This window comes from Lichenostomus cassidix, chromosome 13 (genome assembly GCF_008360975.1).
Source record: "Lichenostomus cassidix isolate B80296 chromosome 13, HeHo_3.0, whole genome shotgun sequence".
NCBI classification, from domain to species: Eukaryota; Metazoa; Chordata; class Aves; order Passeriformes; family Meliphagidae; genus Lichenostomus; species Lichenostomus cassidix.
This window is the reverse complement of record NC_139494.1, coordinates 14,638,059-14,652,656: the sequence shown is the minus strand read 5'-3', so window position 1 is coordinate 14,652,656 and position 14,598 is coordinate 14,638,059. Positions and strand designations below refer to the sequence as shown.

The following is a 14,598-nucleotide window of genomic DNA, read 5'->3' as shown; positions in this document are numbered from 1 at the left end:
ATATGCTTGAAATGGAGTTGACTGTGTTAAAAAAAGGAGGTTTAAAATGGTTTTCTGAAACACATATTTATTATTTAAACATATATTTTAGCTGTAAACACTCTAACATAATTGCAACCTTTCTCAGCCAGGGAGAACTAAATAAAAACTTAATTTGTCACATTAATTCTGTGCAGAAATGCAGATACCCTAAGCCAGTAGGTTCAATTAATCCTTACCTCCCATATTCCTTTATAAAAACGACTCTAAAAGCCCTTGGTATTTTTAGAACCCAGCAGAATGGGCTGTCTAATGCCTTTTTTTTTTCCAAGGGACTTTCGTAACCGACAAACAAACAGTGCTGCTCCGTCGTGTGCACATGCTGGATCTGCTCAGACAACTCCCAGCAAACATTCCGTGTGCCAGACAGGCTCTGCTCACCCAGAGCTGCTGTTTCTGGGGTCTCACCCAGCTTTCTGAGTCCCTGCATTGTCACAAATATTCCCAGTCGGAGCTGCTGATAAGAACCTTCTGTGGTTTCTCTCTCCTCTTGGGGTGATGAGACTCTGCGAGTCGAGTTTCAGGGCAAATGCATGATTGTGAAGGCAAAATTAGTTTCTTATAAATATTCCACAATATTTGCTTAAAATGAACTATTTCTTCAAACATTTTCCTGCCAAGAACATTCCTCCAGCTGTACAGAGTCAGCTGGAAACAACATTTTTTTCTTTTATATTAAGAAAATATGAGGCATTGAAACATCTTTTCTTTTTTTTTTTTTTTTTCCTTTTACCTTTGTACAGCACAAAAAACAGAGGATGATTTTTTTGGTTTGGTGGTTTGTTGTTTTTTGTTTGGTTGGGTTTTTTTTTTATACTGCTGCTGAATCAAATTCTGTGACACAGATTTTTTTTTATTTTGCTTTTTATGTTTGTTATTGATTTTGGAAGTCTATGTTTTTGAGTGCTTATTTTGGAGCTCTGACTCATTTTTAAAAAATGAGTAGGCACCCTCTTTTTGCAAACCAAGGCTTATTAAGCAGCATCTGGATGCCCAGAATTGAAGCATGCAAACTCATTGGTCGTTTTTTAAAATATAGGTACTTTAACGGTTCTGTTCTCACTGAAAGCTGTCATTACCTTCAGTTGGTGGGATTTTTCTTCATTCCTGTTCTAATGGTCCTCCTCACAGAGAGTCAAAGTCAAATTTATGACTGATTGTCACCATTTCCCTAACCACAAACCAGAGCTCAAGCATGCAAAAATAAACTAGTGACTCAGATTAATGACATCTCCTTATAAAATGTCACTTTTAAAAAAAGAAAGTAACCTGGCACTCGGGAGAGTGTGAAATGATGCTGTATCACACAAGAATGCCTAGAATATATTAGCAAACCACAGAAAGAGGCTTGTTGTACACACTCAGCCCAAATGTGTTTTGGATTTTGAAGGCCACGCTCTGCCCACCGTCCTGAACGTCCCTAACTCAGGTTTTAGTGCAACCCACTGCATGTCCCAGCTGACCTGTAAGAATTTATACCAAACAGAAAATGCAGTTGCTAAGTATCAGGCCAAGTCACTTGAAAATCCCTTGGGAGAAAGGTCCAGCTACTAATTTTACATCCAGCTCTGTGTCTCAATTTGCTAAAGGCTGGAATGGAGGAGGAAGTTGGATCTGGGATTTTGGCTGGATGGGTTCATGTCCAAAGCACAGGTGAATGCCTTGCTCAAGGTTTCCATTGAGAAAATGTATTCAGAAAGGGAAATAACTCATATTTAGGAATTCCTGGTTCTTGACATGTCATTGCTATGGTTGTTTGGTGTCTGTTCATCCACCAAGAGCTCCCAGCTGAGGTGAGAACCCACAACTGGCCCAGCAGGGTCACATAGGGAGTTCATCTAACTCAGTATCTTTTGCTCATCATTGGGCAAGGACAGATGCCTAAAAACCACAGGGTGAGCATGTTGTGATGCTTCCCCGAAACACTCCCCCAATCTCCAAAAGTTTGGGGCTCAGAGGCATCCAGAAGTGATGTCCTTATTTTTAATACCCCTGGATGGGATATTACCCATCCTCACCTCTTCCAGATGCTTTGCATATAAATATGAGGCAGATTGAGAAAGGAACAGGCTGTGTCAGTGTGAAAGGAGAAAAGGTGGAGTAGGGTCCCAATATCAGGCCACAGGCTGACAGTGAAGACAGGAAAGCATCCCATAATCCTGGTGTTATCAGAGCAGATCTGCTTTTGCTGTGCTTGGGCTTGGAATGCCCAGAGATGTGCAGCACCAGTTGGGTCACTTGGATGGCAAAACAGAGTCAGGACAATTTGGAGAGCTGCTCCCAGTGCATTACAGATCCTGGCAGAGCTGTGGAACCAGAATTGGAGACCAAAGGTAGCTTTCAGAGGGCAGATTTTGATGTGCAAGAGGACATTGTTTGTCCCTTAAAGACAAGCTCCTGATATGACAGCATAGAGGGAACTGCTGGTGTGTAACTGAGCTGGGCAGTTCCTCTGTGTGCAGGAGACTTGAAGGCTGACCCAGAACAAAGATCCCCTGGATCAGCACTGCATCCCTGCCAGTGGCCAATGACAGATGTGACGGAGAAAAAGCAAAAGGAAAAGGCACATATATTCTCCTGGTATACCTCCCAAGTTTAGTTGTAGGGAAGAGAGGAATAAAATACATCCTGAGTGTCCTAAACCATAGGACTTCAGACATAATGTTCACCCTTTGGGAATGTGTGGGCGACATTATTGTATATTTGTGGTTTTAAACACAGTTAAACTTATTTACTTCAGAGCACAAAGGAAAACCAAACTGTTTGTGGAGAACAAACCAGGAAACTTGCTTAACTCTCCCCAGCTCTCTGTAACAATGGACCATAAATAGGTCAGACATTTCTTGGGAACTAGGGAAGATGAGTATTGGAAAATGCCACAAATTATGTTTAAGGAACATTAAAGTGGTGACAGACCAGTAAATGCTGGGAAATTCAAAGATGCAACCAGAAGCTGCATGTATAGCTCATGCCAGAATGGGGCTGAGGGATGCAAGGCTCATGCTGATGTAGTAAGATGAGCATGTTAACCTTTACTACTAAAATCCTTGGCTGTTTTTACAAATATTTTTTCCCTAAAAATGTCATAAAATTTTTTCTCATCTTGCCAGTTCACCCAGTTAACCAGAACCACTTGAGGATGGGATTTATCTCAGTTATGTTTGGCTGCCTACAGCTGAGCAAATAGTCTAAACTTGTCATTTTGGCTCACTGGGGAAAGGTGGAAGCTTCCAGAGAGTGGCTCATCCCAACATGAGAGGTGTCTGAAGCACTAGAAATCAATTGCTGCTTGGCACTGCCTTCTGCCTCTGCTGGCTCTTGAGGGTGTGGAGAAAATTGGCCTGGACTTGTAGGCTTTGGTCAGCTCAACTGTAAGACAACTCAGTTTAAGTAAAAGCATAAAGCGTTCCTTGGAAGTTTGGGGTTTGGTTTTATTTTTTTTATTTTAATTTTATTTTTGGGGTTTTTTTTTTACCCAGTTGAGAAAGTGAGCAATTTAGAAAGAAAAAAAAGAAGGCAAGTTTCTTTTAAAAGAAAGGAAATTTCTAAGCCACATGATTTCAAAGCAGAGCCTGAAAACATGTTTTTGGAGCTAACAAACAAGAAGACATCAACCCCTACATGATAATTTCTGAAATGACATGTGGCTTCTGACTTCTGTGGATCTGAATAACTTTTGGATTATTTGATGCTAGTAGTTTTGGTTTTAACGTTCAACTTGATTTAATATTAATTTTCTTATTTTAAATATGGAGCGCTCCCTACTGTGTGTGCCATTTCCCTCTGTAGCACAGATGGTCCTCAGACAGATATTACTTTCCTTCTGTGCTTTTTTTCAGTCCTGTGCCCTAAACAAAGAACTGGATAAAAGTCTGGTTTTTTTTGGTAGAGCCTGACTAAAATGCTGAAACATTTGGTTCCTAGTAAAAATAAGAATAAAATTAGCTTTTTATTAAAAAAAAAATCTATTGAAATTTATTCCTTAATCCAGGACATGATTCAACCAAGAGCATAGAGCATTGACTGCTTGGGGTGCTCATGCTTTGCTCACTCAAGCCAGGTTATGGTCTTGGTTTTGTTTGCCTCTCTAGAGGTGTGTTAATGTGCCACAGGCAGAGAAGGATTATTCAGGTGCCAGAGCTATATCTTGGTTGCTGGACATAATCATCTCACCTTTTCTCTTTTTACTATTTTTTCTGAGGGAGCACGATGAGTGAGAAAAGGACATTTTGGTGGTGGGGAGGACAAAGCTATAGTTTCTGAGAGCAGCAGACATTTGAGATAATCTGGTATGAATTAGTGAACTCCTAGATGGCTCTGCTAATAATTTCAGGGACCACATTTTAAATCCAGTTCAGGATCCTGAAAGAGCAAAAATGGTCTAGAGCTTGGAAGGTGCAACACTGACCTGCCCCAACCTTTGTGCCGACAGGATTAGAATCCCCAGCCCAATAGAAAGAAAGTTATCTACATATTTCTGTGTAAATCCACACCTGAAGAAGCTCTCTCAGACGTGTGTCAGTCTTTGCAGTGAAGGCAGCCTGGAAGTGATGGTTAGATGGTTTTAATTGGTGCATCTTTTTTGAGTGCTCTGATAATTTTCAAGGGAGGATTTGGCACCCTTTAGAAGCCAAACTTTGCATTTCTTATAGGAATCAGTTACACCTCCAAAGATGAACAGAAAATTAAAACAGCAGCACATGGTGCTTTTCCAGTGTACAGATGTCAGCTGGGGACTGGAGTATTTAAAACCCTGGGCTTGTGCTGTGCTGTGTTCACACATGTCATAGTGTGTCATTTGTGAATCTGATTTGCTGGACACTGACACAACCCCAATGCTCACCCCAGCAAACAGGGTGTCCTGGTGCTGTTATGTGGAGTTATTGCATTAAAGCAGGGCTGATGCTTGTACTAGGAAGCAAGTGCCTGCCATGTATGAAAACAGGAATAATGTTGTTACGAGAATGCTTGTAAATATTGTAGTCACTGGCTTTTGTGTGGGTTACATCAAGATTGTATTCAAACATTGACAGGTTAATTACATGTTTCAAAGCTTGTTTACTGTGATCTGAGAGGAAAGTGTTATTAAAGAAGTGTTCAGCATCTAACAGTGCATTTTTTTTTTCTCTTTCTTCTCCCTTCTCGATGTTTTCTCTAGCTGATTACTCCACATGCCATCCGTGTACAGACGCCTCCCCGACATATCCCAGGGGTTGTAGAAGTCACATTGTCCTACAAGTCTAAGCAGTTTTGCAAGGGAACGCCTGGAAGATTCATTTACACAGGTATGGGTGCTTTACTGGTGTTAGATATGAGGTGGAGAAATAGGGCAGGCAATATATCACACTTGTTAAGGCTTCTGCTTTTGTCATTAAAAGCTGTGCTGTATCTTATTTTGGCTGAGGATGTCATTGAAGGCACCAGTTTGAGGTTGGAGTCAGAACTGGGTGACTGTAGGGATGAACCTGAAAACAAACCAGTGTGGGATTTTTGTTTGCTTGTTTGTCCTCGCAGTGGGACATCTCTTTACCCAGGAGGGGGGAGGAAGGAGGGAAACAGATACTCCAGAACTTAAAGAAACAGAGGAAGAGTGCAAAGCACAAGGAGCCAAATGCACCAACCTGCCTTGAGAAGGATCCTGCTGTACATCTCCATCTAACATTGTCCAGCAAGTGTTGCAAGTGTTCAGAGCAGCAGCCTGTTTGCCAGCTCATCTCACCACAAGTGTCTCTGACTTCCAGGGAGCTCAGGTAGCTCTCAGCCCAGCCAGTGCTGCAGACACAGTGACCTGCAGTGTGCTCTGGGGTGCTCTGCCACACTGGGCAGCCCTCAGTTCAGTGATTTGGCCTCAAGATTTGCTAGCAAAAAAGCCACACTGGGACATTGCAGGTACTGTCAGTGTCAAACCACTCTCATTAGTTATAAGAATGGCCTGGGAAATGAATCAAGTAGCAGCCTAACTTTTAAAAAAAATTATATATGTCAATTCCTCAGAAGATATGTGTGCTACATGAATTAACAGCTTTGCCCTGGTTTGGATGTGCTTTTAATGCACTTGTTCACATTTACAGACAGGACTATGCTGGAACTGTTTGCCTTAACTGTGGCTCAGCACAACCCAATGCAATTCATTTTCTCATCCCCAAATGTCCCTAAAACTTTAGGATATATCATGAATACTTGTGACTAAGGCATTCTGAATTCCACTGGGCACAACCATCACTCCAGCTGTCACTGTACACACAGGGACTCGAGGCAGAGGAGAGAATTTCTGTGCTCCAGCTGGGGAGGAAAGCTCTCATTTGAATTTTGTTAACACCAAGCAAGTTGAACAAAGGTGCCTTAGAAAGCTTTGTTGTCTTTTTCAAATACCCTCTCCCACAGTTGGGATTATGGCTCCTAAAATGTCCACATGTTGCCCTGCTGGCTGAGCAGCAGGCACTTGTGGAGGCTGTGTGTGTTTATTTGTGTGAGCATTATGATTTCAGCATTGTGGGGGAAATCCATATATTAGACAATAACACATCGTATAAAAATATTTATTTAGAGTTTGAATGAATTGGCACAAAATAAGAAGGATCAGATTGATGGTTGGTGTAAATTGATGGTGTGAACCATCCCAGGAGGGTGTTGGCCAGAGCTCTGGACTGTTTGACCACGAATCCTTTCCCTCCTCTCTTTCTTGCATTCTTCTGTCCTGCTTGTTGTGACCCCACTGGGGTGTTTGCCCCTGGGGCTGGTGAAATGTCAGGTGTGCACATGGAAGGAAAAAAAGGGCTCTCCTTAATTCTCCTGCTCTCCTTAACTTTGCAAGGAAATTTTTGATGACTTCTTGAAATGTAAAAATGTCTTGGGCCCATTTTGGGGTTGCTTTTCAGATCATCATTAATTAGCTTTTCCAGTAAAAAGGAGGGCAGCAGTTTAGCTTGTCTGCCCAGAAGCAGATGGCTGAATGTGGAAATAAAGCGTCCCAGTAGGGAGAGTGTTTCCATATACGCATTTTCAGGTTGGTGTTTAAAACACAGTATTTCTCATTCAGTAAATGGAAGTTATAAAATAGTAAACAGTAATGATAAAAATGATAAAATCAAAGGTGATCCAGTCCATGCACAATTCTCTTATTCAGTTACAATAGATACAGGAAAGCTGTTGTGACTGAAATCCTACCTCACACAATTTGCATTTTCCTTTTAGAGCCACCCTGACTTAAATGTAGCTTTTTAAAAAGGACTAAATGAAACCAAAATAAAAACAATTAATGCATCCTGACCTTCAGAAGTGCCTTCCAGCCCTTTAAACAAAATGCAGGTTCAGTACACGCCTGCCGATTAGTTTTAGTTAATTGAAAATTATAGGATTGACCCAAGAGGAAAATTTTGTTTGCACTCCAATCACTTTTACAAATTAAGGAAAATTACCACAATTTTGTTTAGCTAAGGTTTCACACTGAGTTCACGAAATTAGCTCAGCCATCCCAACAAAGTCAGCACTTTGTTAGTGAGCACTAGAAAAAAACTAATAGTCTATGGTGTGTACAAACGAAGCATAGAAAAAGCTATGATGCTTTAGAGAACTAGGCCAAGTGGTTTTAATTAGGATTATTGGTTCATTGTAAGTTTTGAAGAACAATCAAACTAGCAGATTAGCTGTTTCTTTTAAAGCTAGAATTTCTTGCCATTCATTTTTCCCATGAGAACTTGTTTTAACTCCCACATAGCACTATTTTTTTTCCCCTTTTTTTTTCCTTTTTTCTTTTTTTTTTTTTTTAACAAGGCCTGCAGGAAATGGACCAATTGGAAGTTGGGATACAGTAACATTCCCCAGCATCACTCCAGCCGATGGGAGTTTTTCACAATGTTCTTCAGTGAACTCAGTGTTCTGGAACATATTACAAAACCACAGAGGCCAAATGTTTTCTCAGAGGAGTTTGGCCTCTGTTTTTGGCCGAAAACATTTCAGCATCACTTGCTGCTTATTTACCCTGCTATTAAGAACAAGGAAAGGGGAGAGCAGAAAAAGGAGGGGGAGAAAAGCAAGAGAGTGTGTGTGAGAGAGAGAGAACAAGACCTGGGGTTTGTGGGCGGTGCAGGAGTTGATCAAGCGTAGTTTCCTTTCTGGTGAGAATGTCCCTGCTCGTTAATGGTCCCATTTTGTGGTCAGGTCTCATTTAGAAGAAATTATTTTTAATCAGTGTTCAACAAAATATCCCCTCAAGCCACCTGGCTGTAAACTGTTTTTTTCTTACTGTTAAGTAGTTAAGTTCTCAGAAGAAAATACCCAGTGACCCATTAATTTTAGCCTTTTTTTCCTCTTTAACTGCAAATAACTTAGTAACATGATCTCTAAGTAGTCCATGTGCCATCTAGGAATCAAGGTCACATATATACAGAGAGATCCTGGCTTTTGTGAGTATTTCTGAAAGAAATAAACCAGTGTCAACCCTGTGCTTACAAGAAAACATAAGTTTTTTATTTTCCATCTGCAGAGCAAGCCATTAGCATGCACGTAGAGAGGAATTAATTATTTCTTAGATTTTAAGCTTTGACATTCCTGAGAGAATGTTATTAGAAATGCACAAGTCTGAACCCACCTTGAATGTGTCTTCAGTTTAGAATAATACAAAAAGTCCATATTGCACACAGAAATACCCAAACATGCTGTGGCACCTCACATCCCTAAGTCTCTTCTGGCATTGGAGAGCACTGAATGAATTAAGCTTTGTGTCACAACTTGGGAGTCAGGTATGTGTCACTACCATTATTTTAGGACTTGAAATACTGAGATAAAGCAAGAGATTAAAGATACAAATCCATAGGTAGTTTGGAAGAGTGACTCAGGGCATATCTGGTTGAATTAAGTAAGAGATGAGAATAGGCACAGATTTGTAATACCTAGACGGGCCTTTGAGATTTTGTTTTGGTTTGTTTTAATTTAAAAAAAGGAGTGCACCATGGACAACCTGAATTTCACAGGTGGCTTTTGCAGTGGTACTAAACTGCAAGATTTGAGTGGAACTGCACGACTGTAAGTGAGACGAGAATTTATCTCACTGCATATTGGAAAGGACATATGGAGGCTCCATAAAAATGCATTATGCTGTGTCTCCTACCACCTGCTCAGCTTGAGATTTTGTCCTTTTGCCTCCAAAATGGAGCAAAGGACTTCATAGGGGCCAGAAGTACAGAGCTTTGCCACTGAGGTTATGTGTGCAACACGGGGTTAACTCAGATTCTTGGCTGAGCAGAACCCCAAACGCTGTTCCTTCTTTTGGAAATAGGTTACATGGTTGGATACAGGTTGGAATTTAGGGACCACTTTAATTTGCATTAGGCTTGCAGGGAGGCTGTGGGCTGAACCCTTTGTGTGCTGAGGGGCACCAGGAGGAACAGGCAAGTCCCCCACGGCCATTTGGGGTTTGTTACGAGCTCTGGGATGGGATTTGTCTCTACAAGTGCTGCTGGTGGGAATGGCTGGGTGGAGGGTGAGTGAAGGCACACAGGGCAGTGGGAATATCCCAGAAACTGAGCTCTGATCCTCCAGGATATCTGGGACAAAGGCTCAGTAGGACAGAGTGGATACTGCCAGGGCTGACCAGTGTTTGTCTTACACTGTTGGGCCACTGTGTGTGGAGAGATGTGGAAATCCTGGTGCTGTGAAGGTCAGGATATTCACAGAATTTCTGGGAAACTGCGTCTGTCTCTGAAAGGTCACAGGGCTTCTCAGGGAACTTCTCACTCCCCTATTTGCTACAAATAAGAAATAGCCTCATGTGGAAAAATCTTCTGAAAACATTTGAGTCTGTGTACAAACAGAAAGGGCCTGGCAGATCACAGATGATTTGGGTAACATATCTAGAAGTCTCTGTTGTAGGTGACTTCATTTTCACATTTTTAGTTTTGGATGGTTTTAGTTACAGAAGTACAGGATTAGTTGTCTTCTGAGAATCATTCTCTTTTAATTTTTTTTTGTAAGTCAAATACCTTCAAGAGTAAGAGATCACAAACTACCTGTTGCCATTTAAAACTTCAGTCCATGGTCCTGGAAGCAGAGGTTGGAGTCATGTGCAGAGATCTGGTCACAATTGCAACCACCTAAAAACTGATCTTGAGCCCTTTAAATTTCCAACCTGGTAAATTTCAGTGATTTCCTTTGCTAGGAAAACTTTCTCTTTTCAAGAAGGCACCAAGAACTATGCAAAGTTCAAAAGATACAAAATCAATCAAACAATCAGTTTTCAGAATGGAGAATTCCAGAGTTTGTAGACATAAAAAAAAAAAATTAAAAAAGGGGAAAAAAAGGAAGGAGAAAGTAGTGATAAGAGACAGACTGGCTGTCAAGAGGTTCCTGTAGCCCCACTGGAGTTTCTTGATCCCTGTAGACTGCAGTTTGATCCTTCCACCAGCAACCCTTGGCCGTGGCTCTGTGTCTGTTAGCTCCTGAGAAATGGTAAAACCTACTGGCAGTTATTCTCAAAATCAGTAATCCACAACCTCATTAGTTTTACAATGCCTCATTCATGTGTGTTTATTATTAAATCATGAGCACTTAAATAACTGATTAGTATAAATCAGGAGAGAAGGCCACCATCAACAGCACAATAAAAATAAAAGAAAAAATCCAGCATTTCTGACGCTGTCTCAGGTTTTATCCTGATGTGTTTATAAAATTCTTCACCCTCAGAGATATGAAGATCATTAAGCTGAAATGAAATATAGAGCACATCACTTCTCCAGAAGAGTGACCAGCTATGAGATCTGGTAGCTAGCAAATGAATGCCATTTGTTTTTAACAGCAGTTTTTATCTGGCTCTCACTAGTAAATATTAATAGCAGTGGCAGAATAAAAAGTATCAGATGTCTTGAAGTTAAATAGTCACAAAATGCTGCAGAAGAAGAGAACAAAATCCTTCAATGCAAAGAAATAGATACAGTTTAAAGTAAGAGCTGTCTGTTCTTAAAAGCAGGAGAGCCCTGTACTGCAGGTTGCTCCATATAATATATATGATCTCAGAGAGGCTCCATGGAGCAGAGATGGTAAATCCTCACTCTAGAGCACAATCAAGAAAGGATGAATGAAATCAAAACTTTGTAAATGTGAACTTTAACTGGGGAATTTAATCAATGTCTCTGGAAACAAGCAAAAAAAAAAAAATTCCTAATGCACATTTTACTGCATTCCCCCTTTATCTCACTGTGCCAAGTGTTCCTTCCCAGCTGGACTTTGCCATGGGGGCTCCAGAGGCATCAGGTGGAGCTCAGGCGTGGAGCTGCCTTTGGGGTGGTGTGCTGGGCTGATGAAGTTAAGCTGCACTCCTGAATTCCATAGGAGTTTGCCACAATCACTGGAGAACTCTTGGCAACCTTGCTGGGTCCAGGAAACTGCAGGGAAAACACAGATGGGAAAACAAGGCTGGGGTTGGTGCAGTCTCTCCCTCCAACCCCTCAGCAGTGATGTGATCTGGGTGTTACCCGCCCTTGAGAAGGAAAGTTGCTCTCAGGAAATCTCTGAGGTTAAGCTTGAACCTGGCCCTTTGCGTGTTCCAGTCCATTAACTGAGCCAGTCACCTGCCCTGCCTGGAAACTTTTAGGGAAAAAGAAAAAAAATCCCTGCAATTTTTTTTTCTAGGTAAAATAATTTCAGTTATTATATTATAATAACTGAATATAATAATTATAATTATTATTTTGGTGGTGGTTTGGGGTGGAGGAGGGTTGTTTAATGTTGTTACCAAAATATTTATTTTGAAGCTTGTAAGGACAAGCCCAGTGGGGTGAAGTGTAGACAGTTATCAGGGTGGAACATTAGCAATATCAGGGTGGTTGGTTTGGTTTGCAAAAAGTCAGGAAAGGAAGCTGGGAGGAATCCTAATTGCTTGCAGGGAAAACTGTTACCAGACAGTGAGGAGATGATGGAGATAAACTGGAAAATTCCTATTCTGTGCTAATAAGAACACAGAACAGTCATATTTTTGGCATTTCTTAAACACTGGTAGCACCATAACACAGTGCAAAAAACAATCACTAGAAGTGTGCAGGGTACCTGTAGGACAGCTTCAAAATGAAAGCAATTACAGCCACCATCAGAATAAAGCTGCCTGTGAAGGAAACATATTATTTTGCATATTTTATGTATACACTTTCCAAGAAATATGACCTTTATTTTCTAGTTAGAGGGAAGTGCAATCAGAGTCTACGCAGCAAAGGGTAGCTGGATCATTAAAAAGAATATTTTCTCTGATATTAGAAGTCTAAATGGGCACTAGTCCTTATTCACAACCTTGGCTGTTTCTGTCTGCCCTGAGTTAATAAGTGATAAGGCCAAAAGAGAAATAAATCACTGAAGTCCCTGTCCAAAGAAAACATATTGACTACAGCCAAGCAAATAACAGCCCATAACCAATGGTCCCATTCATCATTCATGTAATAGGGATATAAAGTATTTTCTACCTATGAAACCATGGAGTAGGAAAAAGCCTGATAAGCCCCCAATCTAAACTATGTGATTTGATTATTAAAGGACATGAACTGTTTGTCACATACCTTTAATCTTTAAGATGTGTTGCCATTTCTAAACTATAAATTTGTGGTAAAGGATTAGAAAGCTATTAACAATAAAGGTGTAAAATAGACTTAATAAGGATTCCTGCGATTGTCATGCAGCCCTGTAGACCCTTGGAACCTTAACCCATTGAATATGATATAACATTGTTATCTGACCTTCCGAGCCAATAAACCATTTTTTACTTTTCAAGTTACAGACTTCATGATAAATTAACCCTCTGGATTCACAAAATAAGCCTTGTAAATTCTTTTCTTTATCCCCACCCCAATACCTTTAAATTTTCATACCTTTGCTTCAAAATTCTTATTCCAGACTGAAATTATTAATCTTTTTTTATTCTCCTTTTAGCTCATGTCACTTGATGAGATATTATTCCCTCTTTTTTTAAAAAAATAGGCCAATAAAATGGGGAGCTGAGATGAATTTCTAAAAAGTCTGCATTGTACTTTGTTTCTACAGAGGGCTTCACTGCCTTGTTTCTTTAATGTGTGGATATCCAGGTTAGCCAAACACCAAGAAATGGGCAGTTTGGAGTTGCAGCAGAGGCTGTACTGATCACCTTTAATTCCCTGTGATCCTGTGCCCTAGGAAGAGGGAACAAGGCACTGTCTCTCTGCTGGTCCAGGAAGCAGAATCCCCAACTACTTGTTGCCATTGACTTGTTTCATAGTCTGGGAATTCTGGCTTCCTCGTGGGAATTTATGTACCTAACTCATCCTTCCTGCTCCTCTTGTGGGGTGCAGCATGTTTTGATTCCTGCTGGAATGGTGAGCAGGATTTCCTGAGTGGGGCTGAGGAATGGCCAAGCCATGCCAGGCTCTCCAAGGTGCCCATGGCATGCTGGCTCTGGAGAGGGAGTCAGAACCTGAATTTAGTGCACAGCTGCCTGAGGCACGTTCTCACCCAGCACTGCCTGCCAAATAGCCTCCTTAAGATGTGCTTAATCCTTTGAGGTGCTTGTTAGTGAGGGCTCATTTTGCTGAGGCATTTTGTTTCACAAGTGCCCAGCTCTGGGATGTGCAGCATCATTCCCCAGAGGCAGGACTTGGACAGCCTCGTTCCTTGTGCTTGTAGCAGCATCCCTACACAGCCACTAGTGCTTCTCTAGCCTGGTTAGAGCTCCTGACAGCACTGACTACAGAGAAGATGTGCCTCAATATAGCCCATGTCTACAGATTCAGGCTTTTTTTGTTAATATGTAGATAAAAGGAAAATCTTGTACTTGTTAGCCTTTCATCTCAGTGGATGCAAGAGCAATTTATTGCATGGAGTGTGAAGTTCTTTGTACTTTTCTGCTGTCTTGCAAGAACCCACACAGACTCTTCTGCTTAGTTACGAAGATATCAAGTGCATAAGTGGTGTGGTCTGCCCTGGTGGCTGGAGAGAGATGCTGGAAACAGTTTAATCACAATATGACAAGTCTCAATCCTGGCAGCTTCTCAGGCTGGCCCAAAACTTTGCAGAGGTGCCTCCTGGCACAGGTTAAAATGTCCATCCATACTTTATTTAAAGTTATTTTGAGTACTTTTGTATGAAGCTTTGCAGTGCAGACATGCCTTGTAGGCTGCAGAGTTGCTGTGCTGGTGACACCACAGGAGATAACTCGGAAAATAGTTGTTTTAAATGATGGGAGACTTGTGGCATTGAGCCACATTTATCTCGTGATAATGTCTGACTAATGTCTTAGAGAAAGCAGAATTTCCTTGAAGATTCAACCTGCACAAAAGTTTCAGCAATGTCAACAAGGTTCCTTGGGACCTCCTGGCAGGTCACTGTCATCACCCAGCTGCTGCTGTTGCTAAGGGACAACATTGTGATGTTAATACTGCTCCATTTTTTTAATTAAAAAAAAAATAAATCTCAAACACAATTGTTTGAGGCCTGTATTTGACTGCATAACCTTCACTGAAAGGTGTTTTGCCATTGGATCTTTCCGCTGGCCTGTTGTGAGCAGTTAATTACAGGAGAATAAAACCATCATGACTTAATTCCGCCAAG

The 14,598-nt window shown here is 41.0% G+C and overlaps 1 protein-coding gene across 10 annotated transcripts in view; it reads left to right on the top strand.

Moving 5' to 3' along the window:
* EBF1 (EBF transcription factor 1) overlaps positions 1-14,598 on the top strand; it is a 265,638-nt gene that overhangs the window by 198,963 nt on the left and 52,077 nt on the right. For all 10 annotated transcript variants that reach the window (XM_085073848.1, XM_085073843.1, XM_085073842.1 and 7 more), the window contains exon 10: positions 5,198-5,324. In XM_085073848.1, coding sequence (XP_084929974.1) covers positions 5,198-5,324 — 127 coding nt within the window. The remainder of the gene's footprint in view (positions 1-5,197; positions 5,325-14,598) is intronic.